Source organism: Bombus pascuorum, chromosome 1, assembly GCF_905332965.1.
Source record: "Bombus pascuorum chromosome 1, iyBomPasc1.1, whole genome shotgun sequence".
In the NCBI taxonomy this organism is placed as follows: Eukaryota; Metazoa; Arthropoda; class Insecta; order Hymenoptera; family Apidae; genus Bombus; species Bombus pascuorum.
The window spans coordinates 20,034,084-20,059,385 of NC_083488.1; the positions used below are offsets into that span (position 1 = coordinate 20,034,084).

General features: G+C 33.3%; 1 protein-coding gene across 1 annotated transcript; it reads right to left on the bottom strand.

The window, feature by feature from the left end:
* On the bottom strand, positions 1-24,337 carry LOC132915444 (venom allergen 3-like). The gene is made up of 7 exons (XM_060975237.1): positions 22,262-24,337; positions 15,001-15,171; positions 14,009-14,098; positions 11,900-11,963; positions 9,343-9,478; positions 4,761-5,062; positions 1-202 (listed from the first exon to the last, which is right to left on the bottom strand). Exons 1-7 carry the CDS (start codon positions 22,409-22,411, stop codon positions 51-53), a joined length of 1,065 nt encoding a protein of 354 aa, XP_060831220.1. The 5' UTR covers positions 22,412-24,337; the 3' UTR covers positions 1-50.
* Positions 24,338-25,302: the final 965 nt, after the last annotated feature.

Consider the following 25,302-nt stretch of genomic DNA (forward strand, 5'->3'; position numbering starts at 1 on the left):
AATACGCTCTATTGATAGTGCTACAGCAGGGAACGACGATAAGTGGGCGATTACGTCGACAACAATAATAATACCAGTTGAATAAGATAAATTGCGGATTTGATTAAGAATGCCCCGTTGCTCATCGGTCGATCGTTCCTTTTATCTTGCTTCTGTTGAATCTTGTGCTGCACCTTTTGCGACTGTCGCTTCTGAAACTTTTCTAATAGAGGCAATCATTTTTCTTCTCTTTTTTTCTTATCTTCTCTCTCTCTCTCTCTCTCTCTCTCTCTCTCTCTGTCCCTTTCTTTCTCCATTCGAGTGGCAGTGTCTCATGGAAAACTTTAACGAGCATCCACCTTATCCTTGTTGAGATCTCGCGAGCGAGTTCGTTGGTATAAATTGGAAAGATAACTGAAATCCATGCGCAATTTCGCGACCAACGCGGCTACGTTATTCTATGTATGTAACGTATATATACGCATTCTTTGAAGGAATTTTCGATCGGTATAGTAGATTGTTGTTTTCGTATATGGAACGAGTCACGCGATATGTCGGTTTTCTTGTTTGCTTTTTGATGGCATGGAAGAGGGAAAATGTCGACTCGCGAGAAAACAGCCGAGCTGGGTGAGATTTATTTGCTTACGACGTAATGTTGCCACGAAGATTGATGTTTGATACTTACAGTGGCTGCACAAAATATTTGCACCTGCTTCTTTTTACTTTGCGTTTCGACGTGTTTGTTCTGACTGGTCTTTTAGGTAACATTACAATTACTGAACTCGCCGAAATACGAAATCTTTCGTTCCATATACCATTGGAAGGGTTACAGCTATGAGACAATTACACAATATCTGGTAATTTGAGTAAATAACACAACTTTTCAAGCACGTTATAAATTTATAGTTAACTAATATCGATAGCAATAAAATTCTTTTCTCAAGCGTTAAAATATATTTTTCTATTAAATGTTAAATCTATATTTTGTTCCACTAAGAATACATATCTTTTATTGTGTTGTGAAAACAAATAATCATAGGGAACTTGTCATTCGCACGAGACGGCAGAAATGACAGTTACAGTTTAATTAATATCGAGATACGTTGATTCCTTAACGTGGAAACGCGGATGGATGTTATTAAATGGCTATTTGCGCAGTTAACATAATTCTTTCGCTGTCATAAGACGCGTACTGTTTGGGACCTGGTAAGAAACCAAACTAGATGACGAATGGATTAATTTTGTCCGCCAAGAACTTTGGAGACATTTCCATCAGGAGCGGATTAAGAAGAAGGACTAAAAGGAGTTGCAGCCCCGAAGCCTTCTACATTTTTGTAGACACCGCTGTTCGAAAAAAATTTCATTTTACGCCAATAACAAGAAATTCACTCGCTCATCTCAAATTTAAAAATTTTTTAAAATTAAAAGAAAGCAGCTGTCTTTTGATAATGCATAGTAAAAAGTTTTGAATATGACTTATTATAAAATAAATTTCATTCCATATTTACGTAAATTTATTTAATTTTGTTGTAGATTAATAAAGAATACTTCTTGTAATATCTAATTGATACATATGTATACACATGCTAACTCCCGCCCCCGAATTTTCTACAAAGGGAGTCTCGGCTAGATCAATAATCCCAAACCTCAAAAACTTTCAGCCGGCCTTGGTTTCCATCGACGGATTTTAGATTTTCTTTCCCTTGGAATACGTAATGGACTGAGAAACGATCGAGTAATTTTCGTAACGAGAATCATACGACTAACTCGAAATCACGAACGCTGTGTCACAATCGTTCCATTGTAACGTATTAATTTGTATCCTCGTTATGTGTATTATTTGGTTGACGATGGTCGAATCGCGATGAAAGGCGAGGAAAAGATTTCGCGAGGAATAAAAAAGGTTGTGCACGGAACGAGTCACGCAATTTCAGCGAGAAAAAAGTCGAACAGTGTAACGAGGTTTGTCTTGCTATGATTATTGCTTTTTCCAATTGTAACAACACTCCAGGGAAAGATGCTATTATAGTTTTTTTATCGCGTAACTTTATATTTTTTGCTTCTCTTCGGTCTCGCTCTTTTTCAGAATGTTCCACGCACGAAAAAAAAAGTCGAAAACGAAAGATAAGGTAATTAAAAGTAATACGTTAAGCAGTTAACGTAAACACTTGTGTATAATTTTGTTCGTCTCAAAAGGAAACGTATCTTTTGTTGAATTATTGGAAAATAATTTTAGGCGATAAGAAGAAAGATCTTCACATGCAATGTTTCACGCTAGTATAAGCTTATGGGAAATGAAATTTTGTTTTCGGAGATATGTTTTGTGATTCGTTACTTTCCTGCTGATATTCTTCCTGTCAGGGTGTGTTTTCATATTATTGTTAGTGATAAATCATGTAAAATTTTAACACTTTATGATTCGTATTTTTAGTAAGGAATTATTTGAACGATATCTAAACGAATAATGACGAAAATAAGAAGATATCGATTTAAGTAACTCGATTGACAAAGGTAATAACGTCACGGTTTTATTGCTGTTCATTCGTTCTAAGTTCAGTTTCAAACAGAAGCGAAAATTTTCGAGGGAACTAGGTACGTTTTCGGGAAACTCTGGAGGATTCAGCAGTACCGGAGCAGAATGCTGAATAAGATTGTAGAGACGCTCCCTTAATGTTCAGCCTGCCCCTTCTATATCTACTTATAGAAATGTTCTGCAACTTCAAGTACCTATATCTCGCAATCAGAGGTAATAGTTTCGCGGCTCTTACAGTCGCTCGAACGTCAGATTTTACAAATCGTTCAGACATCGTCAAAATTGCAAAGAAATAACATACTTTTGCGAAGAATAAAATAGGCAACGGAGGAAAATAGAGGAAGTAAGGATATTCTTTAAAAGCTGAAAAATGTATTTTATCAGTCACGACGCCAAATATTTGCTTTTTTATAGATAAATTTCCTAAAAGTAGCTTTTGTTACAAATAAACAAACTAAATCATTTTTTAAATAAAATCCGACAAACGTTTTTCAAACAAAACAATACTATGCAAAATATTCTTTTGTCCATCATATTTCAGCGTATGAAAAATCGATGTTTTGCACGCAATAAAAGAAGAAACAAATAACGTACAAACTGGTGGCTGCATTTCATTCTTTGACAGAGTTGCATTTCAATATTTACAATGTATATTTCACTATGACCGTTTTCTACTAAATTGAACGTAAAAAATCAGTCTTTCTTTCGCCGATTGACGGCTTACACTTTTATTTTGTTATTTCAACAAAACTTTCATCGCAGTTACCTGCTACCTTGTGAAGTAGTTTAAGAGCAGACCGTAATTGCAATTTCCGGTGTTATATTAAGATTTCGACAAAAACAACATCGTTCTCAATTTCTCGCAGTAATTGAAAAATAATGTAGCAAATAAAGATAGACTTGATCAATGAAGCAAAGTGAAACACTATTTTGATACAACTTCAATCTTGTCCTATTAACCTGCGAATACCGAACAAATCGATTTTATTCTTGAATTAGCCTTATCATTTTCGCGTGAGATGTGCTAAAAATCAATTTGTGTTATTCTATGAAATTTGATAAGCATAAATTTGATAGGCATAGCAGCTACATTTTTAAACAATTGAAGTGTCAATAGCATTACATTCCGTTCTGTATATCTTACATAATGTCGATACGTAAACACTGTAGAACCGTACATAAATAGCGTTAAAATATATATAGTATAAATGAATATTGGAAACTAATGGCAAGTTAATCAAATTTATTAAGAGTCACACTTGTGATCTCATGGAATAGACAGACTAATCTGATTCACTAAAATGTTTATGAATCCATACATAATAAATTGAAATTATTTATTAAATCATAGTTGCATACTGAGTTCGGATACAGTGTCGGAAGAAAGTATCTTTTATATACCTACTAATCAATTATATTTAAGTATATTAATTAATTTCGTATGATTTAGAAGTACCTTCATTTGGTTATCTAATTCCACGAAAGTGAAATGTAAAATCTCATAAAAAACTCATAAAAAACAAAAATGCTTCGCATAGCCTTTGTAACTTGTCGCAGCAATTTTCTGCAATCTGCCTGGAAAGATCTACTTGCCCCGTTTTACCATTAAATCCCTTATTTAATCTTATCCTACGACATCCTTTCTCATCCTCGACCATTTCGACATCGCGAAGACTATGCGCGCACTAGTGACAAGTTGTCGATTGATATTTTCGTTGTTTACGAAAAGTACGTGTATATAAACGCGCATTTAATGATTGCAAGACTAGCATTTAACTGCTTATTAGAGAAAGAAACAATTAAACTTGCGGTTTATGCGAACGGGAGCGTGACAAATTGTCATCAGCGCGCACGTAGTCTAAATATTCCGTTATTTACGATAACGAAAATATTTCATATTGAGAACAATATGAACAAGAATGTTGTGACAAATTGTTGCATAGACTTTTAACGATGATTGTACGTATCGTGTCTTATGTTTCCCGTTAGGTTGTGGCAGCAGAACTAACCCACTCCGTATATATCGAATAACCTGAAGCCAGTCTCCCGTGAGACCAGCGATCCGAACACTCCATGAAAACGATTCTAATGTCTCGTCGTCGCGTCGTCGCAAGAATCGTCATCCAAGGAAATAGTTAACAGTCGCTGTACACAGACACAGCAAGGGAGAGGACAGAGAGAAGAGAAAGGAAGCGACAACGATCGCGCGAGTTCCGCGGCGGGAACATCTCTACAAGGAAACACTTACGACAGAGGGCTCGGTATCGTGAACTGCGGATCGTTCCCGGTGGACAAAGAGCCGGCACACCATCTTCGTACAGTTCTCTTACCGTGTTCCGATCGAGTGGGCCGTAATTGCACACGAGGGCCTCTACGCGATCCCCGAATCCAACTGCCATTGTACGGCCGGCTATTGGCGTGTCTGTGCTACTGCTTGTCGATTGCCCGGACCTGCCCGTGTAAATTGCACGACCGCAACCGATCTGCCTAATTGTCGACGACGCGAACGGAATGTAAGACAGGTTGCTCCGCGCTGCGAAATTCACCAATCTGAAATCGAGGGATTGTAAATGAGGAGGTTTTGCAGAGAAGCATAGAAACTACAATGTGAGATGAGGTGGTTGCGGTGCCCTGAGGCAATCGATACTATTGTCAATATTTCATGGTTCTCAACGAAAATGTGATTTATCAGTAAATATTGACAATATTGTATTGACAAAACTTATTGAGCTCTTCGGTTGAGAATCTTGAAATGGTGACAATATATATATGATCTGATGATTGATATGATGGTCTGAGATTTTATATTCAAAGGTTGATAACATTGTATGATATTCGAATTGGAAAAAGTCGTAGCTCCATTTAACACTGGGCTTGGTATTTAATGAGCCATCCCAGTAAATAAAATTTGAACAGTTATGGAAAAATGTAATACTTTGTACAACGTCATACGATATGTATAATAAAACTAAAGGTGATAGCTACGTATTGTCCTGGATTTTTAATAGCCTTTGTAATAAATATACGACACGTTGAAACTGCCACTAAAATTCGCTTGTAGAGACACCTAATTTTAAAAATTGTTTATCATTATTCCTAACATTGTACAAATTTGCCACTGACAAATTTATTTTATACCATTTATTATTGCATGCTCGGTGTCATTCGATATGATTCTATTTATCCATTTTCGTTTAGTTTGATCAATCGAATTTGACTAAAATTGATTCACTACTGTACCAACATATATGATTAAGACCAATTAAGACTGATACATGCATATGCATTAGTTTTTACACTTGGAATTAAACAGAGTCTATCAATAGTCTAATAATAATTATCGAGAGTCTGCGATAATTATGTCTTTCACTGAAGCATATTAGAATTAAGAAAATAATTTAATCAATCAGAAATTAAGCAAATTCAGCAAAACGATATTAACGATACGATTTGAAAATTTCAATCTACTACCACTGAAATACAGATTATTATACAAACTATAATACAAAGAATTTTCATTAAGATCGACGATGAAAGCTCGATGTTTCGGTGTTTTCCTAGACAACGTCGATTCGATGTAAGCGAAATGCGTCTGTCGTACATAGATAGTTGGGATAAAACACGCAGAGACAGAGTGGAAAGTTAAGGAAAGGGCTAGAGAAGGAGGCAATGTAAACCTTCTGCTAAATTCAAAGGCGAGTTAACAGTGTCTACACACGCTGCATCGATCAGTTCCATTCACAAAGTGAAAGCCTTGGCACATAAAAGTCGTTTCAATTCAACTATTGCATGCTGTACAGAATGACAATACGTGTGGATTTTCACGCGACTTGGGTGCACATTCACACGTACACAAGCTCGCGTATACACGACGTATTATCACACGACAGCATACGGTGAAAGGCCTTGTGTCTTTTGACTTCCTTTGTATCTGCGCTATTTATTGTTGTTCCCTGAAGATGGAAGGGAAGTGGTTGAATTCCATTGAATTTTACGAGTCATACTCGTTGGTCGTTTTCCCTTAAAGTTGTTTAGAAGATTATGTCATGTATTTCGTAAGACGGTTCCTATCTTTTTCTACGCTACTTACTGCTTTCTGTAATTCGAAGATATGAAGAAATATACTTACATATATATATATTTTTTTAATTTTTATTTTGATTTTCAAGCTTGATTACGAAATGGAAAAGCACTGAATGGTGAAAAAGTTACAAAAGAATAAAATAATGGAAGAGGTATTTATTTATAGTATCGTTATGCGTACGTTCCAAAAAATATATTTTGCCGTTCTTTTCTAATATACTTCTAATTATGAGATTAAATGAAATGACGCTACATATGTAATTTCTGTCTTCGATCCTTTTAAAAATTTTGAAAATTTACGTTGGCTAGAAAAAACATGTTTTATAAATGCTTAAGTACTTCCTAAAAATATCGAAGTATAAAATATCATACTTTGTAATAAAATAATAATACCATCGAAATATCGTAGTAGATACCAATAAATACAAAATTCATGAAATATTCTTCTCTCCGTGCAATTTCGTCAGCGGAAAATATGCTTTCTTTCTCAGTATTCGGTCGATTAGTTTCGTTAACAATATAAAAATAAACATTATGTCACAAACGACAACGACATCATAAAGCTACGTTCATTTCGTCCTTTTTATTTTTTGCGTGTCGAACCGCCGTTAATGCAAATAACGAGTTTACGTCGTGATAAAGTCGCGGCGATATGATTAATGCATATCCATTTTTTCGTTTGCTTTTCTGGCCGTATTTCTCGCTTTTTTTTACGTTTTTAATCAAATCCTATCTATCTTGTTAAATTACATACGATTCATACTTATCCGTCAATCGTCCGCCTGTGGTAAATCACCGTGAATATGTTTGTGAAAGCCGCTTAATGTTACAAAACCGAACAAAGATATCTATTCGAACATCACTTTTTGATATAATTTTTCAATTAAATAACATCCCTGCATCATCCATATCGGAAAGCTTTTGTTACAATTTAAAATACGAGATGTTTTTATAGAAAATTGTGTACCTAAAATCTTAAGTGTACACGTATTTGTAAGTATTTTGTACAATTACCTTTACCTCATAAGAATGTATCCATAGGTTGAATTTTTTTTTATTTATAGGTTTGTTATCGATTAGTTTTAGATTAATTATAAGTGTATAAAGAAATATTTGATCTATTCTAGTCTATCCAGTTGGATATCTGGATTTTCAATTCGTTAATCTTCTATTTAGGTTCATGGCTATTTGATCTGAAGGCTTTGTTTCAAGCATCTCCTGTAATCCGAAATACCGATCTTGTAATCCTAAACCGTGACATGACTTATTATCGTCGAGATCATATTACTCCTGTATCAATTTTTCATATCAGGGTATTTGCAGACTTTTAGGATTTTAGTCATTCCTCGGGGGCCAATAAAATCCGCATCAATATTTCCAAACGACAAACTATTTCGATACTTCAACGCCGTGAAGAGGGAATGAAAAGGGAAACAAAATGTTTGGCAATCTTTGGCGTCGTTCCAATTATTCCGTCAATTTCTCTTCCATCGTTCGAATCATTCCTTTCTATAAAAAAAATAGTGACTGAAGGAAGTAACTAATTAAGATTTTATATCTCACGAATGAAATTTTATAACTGATTTAAATTGTGTATAAAAATAAGGTATTCATTCATTCAGAATAAAATAACCCTTAGAATATTTAAAAGAAGAAGACGTCTATTAGGATCCAATTTATTTGATTCTGTTCATAAAAATATGAATTTGTATAAAAACCCATAGCCTACAAATTATAATAATTAGTAACAGAAACGAATAGCAAAATATTGGCGACTATTTCTAAATATTCTCACAGAATCAAAAATTCATTGATGTACCATTAAGAAAGAAAGCGAGGTGGAATTCATATCTTATTCGTTATATTGTTATGTAAAAGAACATTTTGTTTTAACTTGTAGTATTAAGTATTGTAGTATTTCTAGTATTAAGGTACCGTTGGGGGAGTCATACTTTTGTTTCCATACAATAGACAGATTAAAATGTATGTATATAGAAAAGAATTCCTTCCTAAAAGAAAGCCTTCCTAAAGAATAAATCGATTTCGAATTAAGTACGTTGCCACGTTTCAAATCTTCGCTTCCCCCCTCATGCTCCACGCAATTGAATTAAAAACAATATAAGTCACTTTGTAGAAATAAAAATAACTTATAACGTTTCTTACGAATCACTTTTCCTATTTTATCATATACACATGTACATATTTTTGGCGTGTCTGCACTCATTTAACGTATTATTTAACGTATTAGTGACGTATAATTCTGCACTAATTTACAAGCGAAAAATATGATTCAGGGAATAATTCGACCCCCCCCCGCCCTCGCCAAAAAAACTTGTTAGTTCCCGATCTCACCGATTCAATTACAGTGTCTTGTTAAACCAGCCACAATAGAACAATTAAACTCAGCAATCTGAACTATACAACAATCCTTCCAATCTCAAAAAACTGAAAGACTACCATACAAATGAAATTCAATTTAACACGATACACAGAATCGGTGCGGAGCACGGCTACGCGCTCACTTTTATTCTTTTCGAATAACGCCTTTCACACCGGATCTCTCTGCTGAAGTTCATCCTCGCACGCTCGTGCAAAAGGGTAGATTGAAAAAGAGAACTTGAAAAAAAAAAAAAAAAAAAAAGAAAAAAAGGAAAGAAAAAGAAAAGAAAAGAAAGAAGTAGAAAAAATAATCACCGCGAAAAATGACGCTGCCTTAAAATCCGTACGAAAGCGCGCGCAAAGCTTACCCGAATTCCGCAGAATCGAAATCTTCTACTTCGTCGTACCATGATTGAATATGAAAGCGAATCCTCGCGGTGGACGTCGTGTTTCCTACGCTGTACATATCGAGCACGTGCACGTTCTGCCACACTCCGAATCGTTCTACAAAAGATAAACACCCGGATTCTTAGCACCTGTAATTTTAGGTTCTAAAAACTTTTATAACGATTGGATGATACGAAGTGGCTCATGAAAGTATTCTGACACTTCTAGAAACATTTTATGTATATGCAGTTATACGAAACATTTCGAAATATCATTAACACTATACCGAGACACGGCTCGTTAACAACAAATTGTTCGAATCGATGAAATGACATAATGAAATTCTTTTTCTTCGAATTTTCCTTGGTGTAAATTTCCTTAGGTGTAAATAGATGTAAACGGTGTTTCCTTTGAAGTTCCTTAGAAACCTAAGTAACAACTTTTGTCAAATTAATTTTTGTAGCCTGTTTAACCTGTGTTCGTGTGATTCCGAATATCTTCTAATTTCCTATTCCACTGATAGGATTTGTAGTATCTTCCTTATGTCATCGTTTCATATATACCATGATGCATTTAACGTAGTTCTTAATAGAACCGATTGTAGTTTTTTTTTTTTTTATGCGGAATTTGGCAGCCATACCTCAAACTTGAATTCAATGCGACCACACGTGGTCTGTGATGGTTTTGTAAATTTATAGTTTACTGTTTGTATTCAGTTTGGAATTGCTGGTTATGAGCTAGTTCATAGTTTTCCTGCCAGTTTTTATTTGATTTTCTCTTGAATATATATTTTCCATTTTAGTTTGTTGTCCAAACGAAGACCAAGGTATTTGAGAGAATTTGTTTGCGGGATTTCTGAATTATGAAAGTAGATTTTCGAAGTTGGATTTTGTTTTCAGTGTAAAAGCGACATTCGAGTTAATTTCAATTTTGTTGTTTTAACATAATAAAATAGAAACGTGGTTACAACTGAATCAATTAAATTCTTTAGTCGGATAGATCCATTTGATTCGTTTTGTTTTGTTTTCCCCTTTGTCATGCGTGCATATTGTATATGTTTTGCTAAAATTATGTTGTTCGTCGATTTTTTTTTCGAACAAGTATTAATTCATTCAGTGAAAATAGAGGGAAATTTCTGCTTTATTGATAAAATTCCAGTCGAGCTCTATTGTTTGTATTCAAATTTTAAATACATGTGTAAGTATTAAACGTATGCATACTTCGATCGGTGTAAATTTTATTTCCCTGAATTCAAGTTAATTTAAAGTTGAACGCGACGATCGTGGGATCCGTATATAAGTAACATCGTAATCCGTAATACCAGTAACATCGGTAACTTCGATGTTATTCAAAATATTGTTACGCTAAAAGAATTCATTTGTTACCAGAAAGTGTAAATACTTCAGATTTATGCATCAAAACGCCAAAATAATCGAATAATGTTTGTTAAAAGAAACTGTGTTGAAATTTGTTGTAAGCAACAGACCTGCAATCCTGGGAATTTGTGAAACCACATAAATAGCTTCATAAATTAATGCGACAAACATACTTAAATATCGGATTATGCATTAGCGTGTTAAATATTATATAAACTAAATTACGGGTACTATGATTCTACTAATCAATTAATAATAATATTCATACTGTTAAATATTAATTTTGTTATTAATAAATAGTATTAACATAATATCAATAATCGATATTATAAATAATGATTAAAAATATATGCGGCGTAAATGTATTATAGAATATATAATTGCTATATATTTCTTGCGGGCAAAATCGCTGCTACAAATAAGCTACCATACTTTGGAAATTTGTTAGATCTGGTTCACGTATGACTGATCTTCGGTTTCCGGTCTCATACCCGAGAATGTTTTAATAAAAGGTTTTCTGGTCATTGAATTGATAAAAGAGAGCCAACTGCATGACCCACATGCTCCTCGGATTTCAATCTTTCGGATTTTTTCATCTGGAGGCAACTCTACCGGCTTATTCGCTGGAATCCTGTTGATAGTTCGCAAGATCTCAATTATAAACTCGCGTTACGCAATCCAGAACGCACCAGGGGGTTTGAATGTCACGTGCCGTGATATATCGAGGGTCACACTTGAATATTTTTCTATTATACGAAAAAATCAGAGAAAAATGATAAAATCTTTAATTTGGAAAAATTGTGCGCGATGTTTAAATTTTCGTTATCGAACGTTATTCTTTCCCTGTCAAACGTTATTACAGATACAATAGAAACTCGATTATCCGAACTAACTTCGTTCAGGATGATCGGATAATCTAATTTTTCGTATAATCGAACGATTCGTATCTAACTACATTCTACGTGAAAAATTATAATTTGTTACATATTACAAGTATTATATACGTAAGTTTTATTCATCATTGTTTTCCTAATCCTTGTGAGCTACAAAATCTCATATCTTTTTTAAAGTTAATAGTTTCACAGGAGTATCATTTCTAGAAATGTCGTCTTCTTGAAAATTTCACACTTTGGTCTTTTAATGTCACAAATTGTTAATTTACTAATTCCGCAAATTACTGCTATTTCAGTTACTGTTTCACCACTAATCGAGTCACTATTTCTGAACTAAAAACGGTATGCTTACATTTTGATATATTAGCGTGCAATATATAAATCAACTGACAATATATCGACAATACAGACAATATACTAGCTTGTCTCTCATCGACAAAAATATATGTGCAATGATGCAATGTTCAGATAATCGAACGTTCAAATAATCGATGTTCGAATAACGGAATCTACTGTACTTACAAAGGCTCAAACATACAAAACAACTACATATTCAGTATAAAAAAGAATGGAACATTGCCATCTGACTGAGCCCTTCATATGTATATTTTTCTTGTTGCATTATTATTTTATTGTTGTATTATGTAGTACAATATTTTCTTAATTATTTTATTACTCTAATACGTATTTACCTTTTATTAATATCTTGTATATTTTGATATCGTTTCCTTTTCTTCTTTTTTTTTTTATTTGTTTAATGAAACGATCCGGTTAGTTTCTTACGTTTAGTATTATTTTCGTACCATAATTGTTTACTTGTATATGCAATATTCGCTTTTATATTTCACTTTACTTTGTTTTATTTCAAGTTGATGTTACTCTGATATTATTGTGTTTATTTTACGTTTCGCGTACTTTACTTCAAATTGGTTGAATCAACAAGTCTGGTTTGATAATGAAAAGCCGATGTTTTAAATTAGCTATATTTTTATCGTTTTAACTGCTGAAATATTTACGCGGAATAGAACTAAATAAGCTTTTCAAGCGGGCTTCCTCTGTTTTCTTTTTAATTTCATTAACGTATTAGAAATATTTTCGGACAAAAGGAATTCTACGAACTCATGCTTTTTCTAACAAAATATATCTACGCATAATTAGTTTTTTACATGTTTCAATCGGTTTTTCTTTCTAGGTAACTTTATATTTTTCGCGGTGAGCGTAAATAAGAGAATCTATTTCAATTATATACCGAACGATATAAAACGATATGTAAAACAAAGGAATTGTTTCCATGCATTACTAGTTAAACGGTTGAAAATTCTGTATACTGAAAAAAGTATAAGAATTATAACTAAAGTTAATAATTTTAAGCCACATTAAAATACATTTTTTATGCTTAAAAATATACGAAAAGAAAATAGGATGCTTTGTCGAATTAAATTAGTCTATGTAATATTATTCTTTTAAATTATATAACTGTTTCCGAAATGAATAAAAAATTTGTAAATTTATGTTACAGCAACCGAACAAATGATTCCAAGCATTTAATCGATGATGTATATGTAGAGGAATTGTAGAGGATTGATAAACAGGTAACAAGAACTTGCTGTTGCAACCCGTCAAATATATTTGAAATAAATTAAATAAATTATAAATAAATATAGACAATGTCCAAAGTCGCTCGTACAAACGTATTCGCAAAGACAGTATATAATCGCTCGCATAACTCGTAGATATTAATCGATAACTCGTATAACTCATATAACTGCTTCGCTCGCGATCGTGTCCGTTTATTTATACTGATCGGGGGAGAGTCGGAAAATTCGAATTCGTCTTTGTTCGACGGTTGGACATAGCGGCGACATTGTTTTGTCCGGAGTTTATTTATTCTTACATTACGTATATCCTAACGATCTTGATACTCGGAGGCAAAACAACAACATGATTTGAATAATTATTCCTCTGATTCATGTGCCGCTACCTATATTATCAAAGCTCAGAAAAAATATTTCGAAGGTATCTAAAGCAAGTAAATTATTTCTCAACAAAATCAAACAAGCAATCAAGTGCACCCATCGAAGACAGGCAATAAACAAAATGGAATTTTTCTTTTATAAGAACCACTGTCGCTTTGTGCGCCTTGCTGTTGCAAATTGAAATGAAGTCGAAACAAACTACAAGGGACGAAAAAAAAAAACAATATGGTAGGGGAGATTCGTAAGTAAGAAGAAGAAAAATTGAGGTAAAAAGAAGAAACGCACTGACATCGATCCGGTTGCAGGCGGAACAATTTCGCGTTCGAACGTATACCGGTGGATATTGAAAAATGATAGGGACGACTAAAGGGAATGAAAAATGGAATATATCTGTAGGAGTTACTTGCCAACGTCTCTGCACTGATCTTTCTCGAGAAGGTTGCACTGTACTACCCATCGTCTCGCGATATGAGCAAGTTCGTCATCCCAGATCTGTCAAAATAAATATCGACATCAGGTTCTGACAGATATGATCATTAAAGAAAAGTCCATTAACTCTTTATTCGAAATGATCGAAGAAATCCACGATAGCTGTGTAACAAGAGAGAAATTACCGATATTCGCTGCATCATAATATGATTTTGTTTGTTATTAATATATACAGAATAAATGTAGCTTCAACCGTTAATTGTTATGATTAGACGACGGACTTTTGTATATTTACACGGAATGTAAAATTGTAGAAATGCTTATAATATACGAAAATATTCGAAATATTCCACGTATAGTACTTTTTATAATATTCAATGGATTTCTACTTAGATTCCATTTGTTTAATTAGGTTTATAAAAATACGAATTTACATAAAAATTTAATTGTGGTGAAACACAGATACGTCCATTTTCTAGTACACACATAAAATATCCATAACTAAACTTATAATTATGAAGCTCAAATTAATTTAAAGAAAAGACAAAAATATGAGATACCATTTTTGACTTTTATATAGCACTTGAATATTTAAAAAGCGATCAAAAATCAAATATTAGGAAGACTAAAATTCTTCCACGACAGTTATTCACTGTTCTTTCGTTTAATTAACAGTTTTTATTTGGCTTGTAATAGAAAGTTTTTATAACTCGAGTTTATAAGTTACATTGGGTTTACGCGTATCGAAGTGGAATATACTTTGGTTTATGAACAGATTTATGAAATAAAACAGTCGAAAGGGACTGGTTGGGGATTTTTCTACTATAGAGAGGGTTGAAATTTCTTTACAGTTGCCATTCGACACCTGAATGTTGTTCATGCCAGTCGTCAGCATGTTCTAACCTTATCCCTTATTTTTTTATAGCCACATATATTATGCCTTGGCCGTCCAAACTATATCTTACCAGCTCCATCATGAACTTTGCTGGACGTTGAGGGCCCGGATTTCCTCGCTCCTCGTCCCCGTTCGCCACAGTGTTGCGATAAACGTTGTGCCAATCGAGTATGGTCTCGATATCTTTCTCGTTCAGATCAGTATGCTGAAGGTTCACGCATCTGGTACCATCCGTGTCGTGCTGTGAAAATGATATATCGAACTTTCGATTTACGATAGGACATTAGATGTTTTACTATTAACTTAATATTAAGAAAGTAGAATTTGTTTAATAAAAGAAAGGGAATAGTTATTCTGCTTGATCATTTCTTTCGTTATTTCTTATAATCATATTTCTTCCAATACCTTTATTTCTTGTTGCTTTGTCTTTAACGATTTTACGTCATTCGAAAGTCGTTTAAGTTTGATAAACAAACGAGATATTGTTAATTGAATCGCTGCTTCAATCTTCCTGTTCGTTTCAAATAGCTTTTATACATTCTAATTGAAATTGTCATTTAAAAACCCGATTAATTATACATCTTGGATGTTCGCATTAATAAACGCAAATTATGAATCGAAATTTCTATAACTGGTATAGCAATAGTACAAGAATAGCGCAGGTATCATACATATTATATGAAGACTCATATTACTATATTTTAGGTACATCGACGATTTATTATACCTATGGTTACTCTCACGAACATTATGGTTTTAAAATACGATTTCTATTACTTGATATAATGTTAGAAGATCCATTTCCATTTTCTATATTAACATTTCTGAAACATACACAAAAATTTATCAATTGGTACGATCAATTATTATCAAGGATACACAAATGTATTTGATTTGAGTCGAATAGTTGGAATAAAATTAAAATGTCAATAACCTTTCTTTTATATAGATTCATAGTTCCTTCGAACTGGCGCTATCGACTTGCGAATTTCGTACTCAATAAAAATAGCCTCTTTAAGCTTTTCATACGAAGTGCTATCGAATTTAGTGGTAGTACTCGAAGCAGATACTTTCTTTAGGCAGAGCTTTGACGTGATGCTTCACCGAATTCGCTTTGATGTATAGCAGAGGAAGAAGCATTTTTTTATGTCTATCACAGGCCCACAGGGGTATTCTATTTTTTTAGAAGCAGGCTATGAAATTCATTCAGTCAGTCTTGATTTTCGTTTTACGCGCTCTTTGTTTGGTTGTTTTATGCGCGTAAAATACATACATGTGTGATATCCTAGCTAAATTAATTCACCAAGTATATACGTATATATTCTTTCATATTTTTGTACGGACAATATATAAAATTCTATAGTCTATATATTCTATATTCTGCAATACATTTCTACTTTAAGTAATAAAAATATCTATTTAAGAAAAAAAAAGAAGACAGAAAAAGCGAGTAATTCAAAAAGTTTCAAGATCGATGTAAAAAATCATTCTAAGAGTTTTCTATATAATTATTTTCAGGAGAAATAAAAATTTTGGATATAGCACCGATTTTTTGCCGTATCTAAAAGTTTGATCTGATACTGCTTCTAAAATATTTTTCCAATAAAGCATTCTATTTTACGCAATCGTGTGATATCGTAAAAGTATCGTTATCAAAGGAAACGATATCACGACGTTGCTTTAATTCTCTATCTTACGTAATTTCATCAATTGCAAATGGGAATGAAATCTTAATTCAACTGCAATTTGAAGTTACTCAAGTAGTACTTTCAGCTAGAGAGCTAACGATGGCATTGATAACATGGTACTCGAAGCAAAATTGGGAAATTGGGAATTTGACAAGCCATGCTATAGACTATAGATAAATAATTTTCAGAAATTATTTGATTATACCTGCTTGCATTTATACGTGCATTCGTACCTGTAACAGTTCTCATATGTTTAAATGCAGGTGGATTTAATAAATAAGAGGCAATTCTGTACGTTGCAATAAATACTAAATTTATTTTCAATAGATAATAAATTTAATTCGATTCTGAACGATTACTATTCTGTATCTCAATGTATGAAATGATAAATAAGACGGCTATTTAATACTTTAACGCTCTAACGAAACTAAAGTAATGACGGTATTTCAACTAATCGAAACAAGACGGATTGATGATAACGCGTTAGTTGTTGCGGCATTGGGGAATTTAGAAAATAATTGGACGGAAAATATCACAGAGAATTTTAAAACTGCCACGAAAGCTCGGATTAAAGGGAAATTAGTGATAACGACAGAGAGCGATCGACCTAATGGCATTTAATCGAAAGGTTTCTTCTCACCTGCCTCCTGCATTAACGTTGATCGAGTGAATAGAGAAAAAAGCCTCTATCACGCTATCAGTTTCACCATTCTAAATGTCCAGCTTATAATCTTTCATTCTGACGAATGTGTAAATAAATTTCGTACTTCAATTATCTGTTAATAATACGATCTACTATATTTTTGGATTGTCTGTGCCGGCCGAAAATTCACGTAAAAACGTTATTATACATAACATATTGTTCATTCATATAGAGGATGTTTCACGCAACTAACTCAAACTATGGAATTAAAACGATAAAACGTAGAAAGAATGCTCATTAAGTAAAATTAAGACGTGTTTTCTTTTAAAGCGCAGGTGTTTTAAAGAGTTCGAGTTAACCTATATTTTTTTAACTGTATGTCTTTTAAATAAAAATAAAAATTGACGAGCTTTCCTTCTCCCATCAAAAATGTTAAAGTCTTTGGAAAGGATTAATTTGAGTGATATATACACTTTAATTTCAATTTTTGCAAAACGAGGAGAATACAAAGCCGTACTTTATACTTATATTACTTTTTCTACATTACAAATTTCCGGATACGTGTACATTTCTGATATATATTTTCTTGCTTAAAAGTTGCTATTGAATAAAATTTGTCACCCCTTTCAATTACAACAATGTCTCTAATTATACAATATATTGCATGCTATCTAGCAAATGCGTTCATAACCGGAAACAGTCAGAAAGTATTGATGAGCACGTAAACTGAAATCTGTATCCGATATATCAATATTTCAAAAGCTCGATTTCAACGGTACGAGTATAAGCGTAATTTATGTACGAGACGTACCTAAATCACTCTAACTAAAATATTAAACATGACAGCGAAATATAGTTTTCGAATGCACATTGGTATTAAGAGCCTTCATAGAAATGTATCATAATAGTACTTCGAACGATAAACATTAAATATTAATTGCTTTTATATTTTTACAAATACATATACGTGATACGTAATTGTAATTGCATATGGCTAATAGTAGGTTGAACTTTGGGGAGAAAAGTCCAACAAACGCTAAAATAGAGAGTTAACGTGATTGGTACAAATAACGTTAAGGAACAGCGGCATCGTTATTCGAAATTCCATGGCCCGCAATTTCACACGCACACACTCATAGCCATCGTTAATGCAGTATCCACCCTTTACCACCAGCTTATTTTCAATATATCGCGTTCTCGACATCGTTATTTCCTCGTTTCATAAATTTAAACCGGTAGAAATTTCGCACTGGCCGAGCAACGTCGACACTCCTTGTCGCGCTTTACTCTGAATGTGCATATGAAATAATTGAATATGCGTATGAAATGGTAATTCGTTTTTCGAAAAGCGAATTTTACGATCGATGTAACGATCGTTTAATCTCGTTCTCTGCTGAAATAAATTAGCTACCAGATTTTAAGAAAAGTGAGAAATCGATTTGGAAACAAGTAAGTACATCAAAAAACTGAAAATTATCGAGTACGAAAGTAAATTATTTTTTTATTACGTGTAAATTATTATTTATTTCGTGACATTTCCCGTGTACAATAATGGGCGAAACTGAACGTGCACTCTTTAAAATAAAATAACTTTTTAAAAATAGGATCAAACGACTTGAGTTTATTTCTTGAGAATTAGGAGGATTAGTTTAATAGTTGACGTGCAAAAAGTTTGTGTAAAAATTGCAATTTAGCGGAAACGCGAAGAAAATAGTAAAGCTCGCATTTCATAACGTCTTTATCTGAGCCTGTCATAAAATTTTAAACAATACGTTTGATTATGAGTATATTACGAATATTTCGTTTAAACACAATTCGATCCAAAACAAAATTTTCGTTACTTTCAGCCTAAAATCTATAGATTCTTTCATCTTTATATCTTTACTGCAGACTCAGATAAAAAAGTTGTAAAAGTTATTTTCTTCTATCGGTTCTGGCCAGTTTGCGATTTATATAAAACATTTTTGCACGTTATCTAGTAAACTGATTCTTCTTGCTTCTTAAAAAAAAAAAAAATCAATTCGTTTGGTCGAATTTTTAAAAAGTTACACTGTTTTAGAGGCCGTGTATTTAATTTTGCTCATTACTGTAATTGTCTATCACATTTTCATGCAAGAAATCCTTTGTCATTAATTAAAATTGCAATTCTAAAACGAGTAAGCGAGAGGTCGGGTAACTAGGGCAAATGGGACCTATTGATCTACAAATATCGACTCTAAGGAAACACGAAATAGAAATTTTATAATACAGTTGCGCTAAGATTAAATTGTCTTTATATAAAATTACTAGAAGGAAATTGAATCTTTTGTGTAGCATAAGTTCGTTTTTTGAAGAAGCTGAAGCATAAAAAAAATATTATACTTTATTTAACTTGTGCTTTTTAACTTGTTGCCTACGAGAAAGACTCTCTTGATGTCTCCTTTAATATCGTTTAAAGTAAACTAATGTGAAATAAGCATTTTGCTTTAGTATACTTTGCTTTAAGTGTAACACGTCGATTATTTATAATAATAATGTAATTGATTTTGAAATTAACATACCTATCTACTGTTCTAGTATATACTATTTGTAAATTGCAAAATAATATACAAGTTACTTTATTTACAATTTTCAATAACATCGTATTTATGAAACGTTTAAACATTGTTTCACTACTTAATCGTTAATCGTTAACAATTCCCTTGTTGCGGGTTAATACCTAGACACTTCTGTATTACATGTTTATAATCTTCCCTTGAATAAAGTAGAATTTCCTTGCAAAGCTTTGATTGTTTTATTATCAAAGCTGTTATATCATCGTGAAAAAATATTCGTTAACACTGATAATTTGTTACTTGCATCTTGTACTCTTTCCCTAATAATATTTTTCCAGTTCTACAAAACAGCCCTCGTCGTATTTTAATTTAACCATAAGACAATATAATATTAATTTGCTAATTAGTACACTTCGAAATTTTTTCACAAAGGGGCGTTAAAAAATACTACAAAAATTTGAAGTTATACAAAGCTACATTGTCATAGAAAATGAACGATTCATGGTATTTTTCAGTATTTTCCAAGCTCATCAACGAGAAGCAGGCAGCATCGGCGTGCATCCGGCGCGGAATGATGATACCACGCATCTGACATCGCGAATTAATGCCCGTCTCAAGAATTCACGTTTCCTATAAAACCTTAGTCTGAATGCGTTCGCGCTATTCTTCGTGGGTGACGGCGTGATCCTCCGGCCTGGAAATGTGCGCCGAGAATAGACTCATTGTATGCGTGACACCGGGTCGACAATAACGAGCGGTGTCGTCGTCCCGAATTTCCTGTTGCGCAAATTCACACTTGCGATGGATTTTTATGTTCTCTATTCGCTAACCTCGACCGCATTCGTATTTATTATCGACGTCGCGGTGACGTTTTCTGCGCGTATCGTTCGCTCATCGCGAACGCGGTGTCTCGATGAAGTAAGAAATTCGTTGGATATTTACGGTAAACAAGCGGAAATCGATATTGGAAGAGGGTGTGATTACGTTTCGTGAGATAAAGACAAAGCGTAAATGAAGAAGATTTAAACGATGAATCGACGTGTTACTCTATTTAAAGCGAAATATCCTAAAGCATAAAGTTTACTTTACAGTATTTTAGTTTAAAAGATTGTCGTAAAGAAGATTGCATTAGGGCGATACATACGAGATGTTCGTTTTTGCGAATCAAATTTTAACCGGTTCATAGTTGCTTCAAAATGTCGTGTAAGCTTTAAATAGTTTTCCAAAATTTTACGGTAGTCGTATTTCTGGGCTGCCGCGGATCTGCACGCAACGTATTTCATATGATTTCGACGATAATAACATCTATGATAGATTATGTACTCTGTTTTATGGTTTAATATTGATCATTCTTTATGCACTTGCACGCGTTTAAACAATTTTTATAGTTTACCGATACATTGCACTTGATAAATTGTGGATTTAATGAAGATTCAATGGGGAGTAAACAATGGATGATTAATGACCAATAATCTTACTCAGCGTTTTCTCACTCACTGTATCGGTTAATTAAATGAACAAAATCAGTTGTATCACGTTTACTCGGACTGATTAATATTTGCTGCATTAATTAAAAATTTTATCGATAGAACAAACAGCATAGACATTGCGTAAATGTGAAAGTACCGCAATAAAGATGATTTAACGGCTCCAATAATTACATTCCACTTCATTCCTATCTCAAATTTATGATGGATTGATTAAAATTCATGTCTTTATATCATTAACCTGATATAATTTACACCATTTGTATCGTTGTACCGTTATTCACATCATTCCTGCCATCGGCACTAGAACTACCGACGATTAAAACATGAGATTCACAAGTATCAGAGAAATGTAAATGCAAGATAAAATATAAAAAATACCATACTGTTTGGTCCTCTTAATACAGTGATACAAGGCAAAAGGGGATTTTTCATCCACATATTTTACGCAGAATCATCCAACATTGCAAGAATGGATTGTTTTAATTTTATACAATTCTTATGAAAAATCGCCAATTTGGTATTTGCACCATTCTTGTAGTATCAACATTAAGATTCGACATAAAATTGATACAATAAATCTTCTAACGTAATAACATAAAATAACATTGAGATTGAAGAAACCTCAGCTTAACAGTTGGAGATGTTGTTCATTATTTTTATGATCGATTATGATTATAGGCCATATTATTATATTACTAATTTGCCATCGTTTATATCATTAAGATGCAATGTAACATCGAGATAATAAACCTCATAACATAACATGATATCGAAATTTACTAAACTTCGCTTCGATAATTAGGTTAACATCTCACAACAACCATACAAATCAACAATCATAATAAGATGATAGAAATTACGATTCTCCCGAAACGAGTCAGATATGGCACAGAGGATTAATATCTCTAAATGCAACAAATATCCAAGCAGCAAATCACTTTAATAAATAAGTTCATCGATTCATGGAAATACGTACCGGAAATTGGCACATGGTGTGATTGGCGCAAATGTGGCAGTAAGGATTGTCTTCGTAACCCACTGAGAACGATGATATTGTTCTCGGCAGTATGCAATCATAGCAGCCCGTTAAGAACAATAAGAAGCAGAACGAGATATGACCTGTCATTCCGCCGGTTCTCGTCGTGGCTTTCAACGGCCGAAAATTCGCCGCGACGTTTTATCTTTTGCGTTTCACTGCTGTCCGGGTAATCTCGCCGCTACCTTCACCCCATGGCGATGTTTTCCGAATCGATTTTCCAATGAAACAGTGACAAGCCGGCCCACGGCAGAGGATAATATTTTTCCTGCCGGAAATGATGTTCGTTAAAAAGCAAGCGGGTAGAACGAACCAAAAGAGGATAACAAACCTACGTACCAGTTCCTTGATGGGAACCAACGCTCGCTCCTGACTGAGATTTCATGATGGTGACGGTTAATCGCTTAACGTTTAGTTACGAGCCTGCTATTCTATAAATTGAAACGATCATTTCGTTGATCAATACATATAAGTATGTGATAATACATTAATGGTATTTTTACATTAGCTTCGGATATAAATATTCTCAGATTAAAATTGTTGAACACGATCCATTGAATTATCAACAGTATAGGTACTAGTATTTATTTTAAGCGATGTAGAAACAGCATCTAGCAGATGTATATTTACTCTGCTGGAATAAGAACGTTTCGTGTAAAATATGCAAGGATATACGTATATATCTAAGCAGTTGCCCAATCCAAAATCAACCGTCATAGTAAAAACACGGGAAAGCTGGTCGTCTGCAAATTAATGAAAAATAATAATTAGTAATTTATAATTACAATTATTTTTTTCCTCCTCGTAACAAATCTTCTAATCAAGTATGTAATTATCGTTTAACACACAGTGTCTGCATACGTCACCGGAATTGAATTTTTTATAGAAGATTGAAATCTTATAAAATTAAATTTTTTCTCTCGATTCAGTCACGTGTTTACCTATATATCTCTTACTCATGAAGGACGGTTTGTGAATTTCCTTCAAGAAGTTCATGTATTTTTATTGTATATATACATATTACACGCGAAGTTTATGTTTATCCGCGGAGCCGCAATAGATTGAAATATACTACGCCATAACATTTATTTTTCACAAATATTATATCATATAATAATACAATATTATATTGCGCAGTTTTTCTCAATTTTCACATTGCCGACAATTTTTCAATCCACGGAAATTTATCTTAATTCAATTATTCTAAATTTAATAAAACGTTTGTCACTGATGTACACCGTGGCAGTGAACGTGTCAACCATGTACAAAAAGTCCAGTAACGAAGTTGCGTATTTGCGACTATTTACACAGTTAATTATCCCTCGGTTGATTTTTATTTCGACCATATGGTAAAAGTTCCGGCACACAGCGTCTATATCGTTCCCCAGGCGGAAACACTATAACGCGTAAACGGCACCGACGCAACTTACCGGCAAGTTGGACGATTTTCGGATGTTCAGCACGTGTTTTCATTTCGTTATCCCACCGACTTCTTCCCATATCATTACTGTTTCAATACGCGCGGGAGACGAAAAGTTTTCCGAGTCAGCAAGCCTTCGTATATCGCTGGCCTTTTTCTTCCCTCTCGTTCATGGTCTTGTTGGAATGGCAATGGCCCAAGCCACAAAAGAACGCTTGGAGGAGAAACGACCAACCAAAATTTTATATCGGTAGTTCTTAGATCCGCGAGAAAATCGGGGAGGAAAGGAATAAAGAAGAAGCAGTGTGTTAAGTTTGTCGAATGTTATACCGTGGTACCTATTTTTATCTTCAAGCTGTTGAAATTTGATTCGTTATAGCTATCAAATGTACATACATTTTTATGGACATAGCTAAAGCCATATGTAAAATTCAAATAGAGATTTCAATTTAATCTAATAAAAATCGTAACTGAAAGTACCCTACTTTGGACAATTTGTATATTTTCGTGTGTTGTACGGATTTTTACATTTTGAAATTTCTCGCATAAAATAAAATTTTACGATCTAGTTACCAGTGTACCCTTCAAGCGACATTGAAATTAATTCCATCAACAAAAATTCGAATTTCGAGCTTCTTAGTAAGAATCGAAATAATATTAAAAAGACTATTATACTTATATATTAAGTTGATGAAGACTATATATTGTTAAATATTTTAAAAGAGAGTACAAATCACGAATACACATTTCTGAAACCAGTGTGACTGATAAGAAAGCTGATAATATAGATAATAACGATCCCAACATTACACGAACGGCGCACAAAATTTATTCCCTCGTCGCATATTAAAACTATAACAAACATACATTTATTATTTATTATGCGGGTTACTTTGGTTAAAAAGAAAACTGTACACACATCAAATAATGAATAATTCAAGAAAGAATAATTAATAATTGTTGAAGTGATCGCCACTTCTAAGAAAACTCTACATCTGGTCTTCGATTTTCTCAAGCGCTAAGGTCATCGATAGTGCATAAACAAAAGAATGCGTCGATGATAGACCATAAGCGGTACATGTGCGACGTTGGCTTCAGGGTTCTTTTAGTCTCAGGGTAACATTGCTAGCGTGCGGATCTGGACCAGTTTACATTGTATTCCACACTTTGTATTTTAATATTCACAATATATATATATATATATATATATATATATATATATATATATATATATATACTTATATATATACTTATATATATATATACTTATAATACCTTACAATTTACCCACGCGTTTCTTTAATTCCACATACATCGAATAACCTTAACAATAATAAAATAAGAAAAGGTTGGAAATAACTTACTTTTTCACGTCTACTAGTACATTTCTCGCGTATATATCGTTTTCACATGAGAAATATGTATAAGATCCTCGAGATTCTGTCCTCTCTTTTCTTTTTACATATGTATTAAACCGATGATAATTCCACGCGTCGCTTCGGGATACACAACTGCGTTGGTCTCTAGACACGTTAAAAATAGGGCAGTGACGTGGTTTATT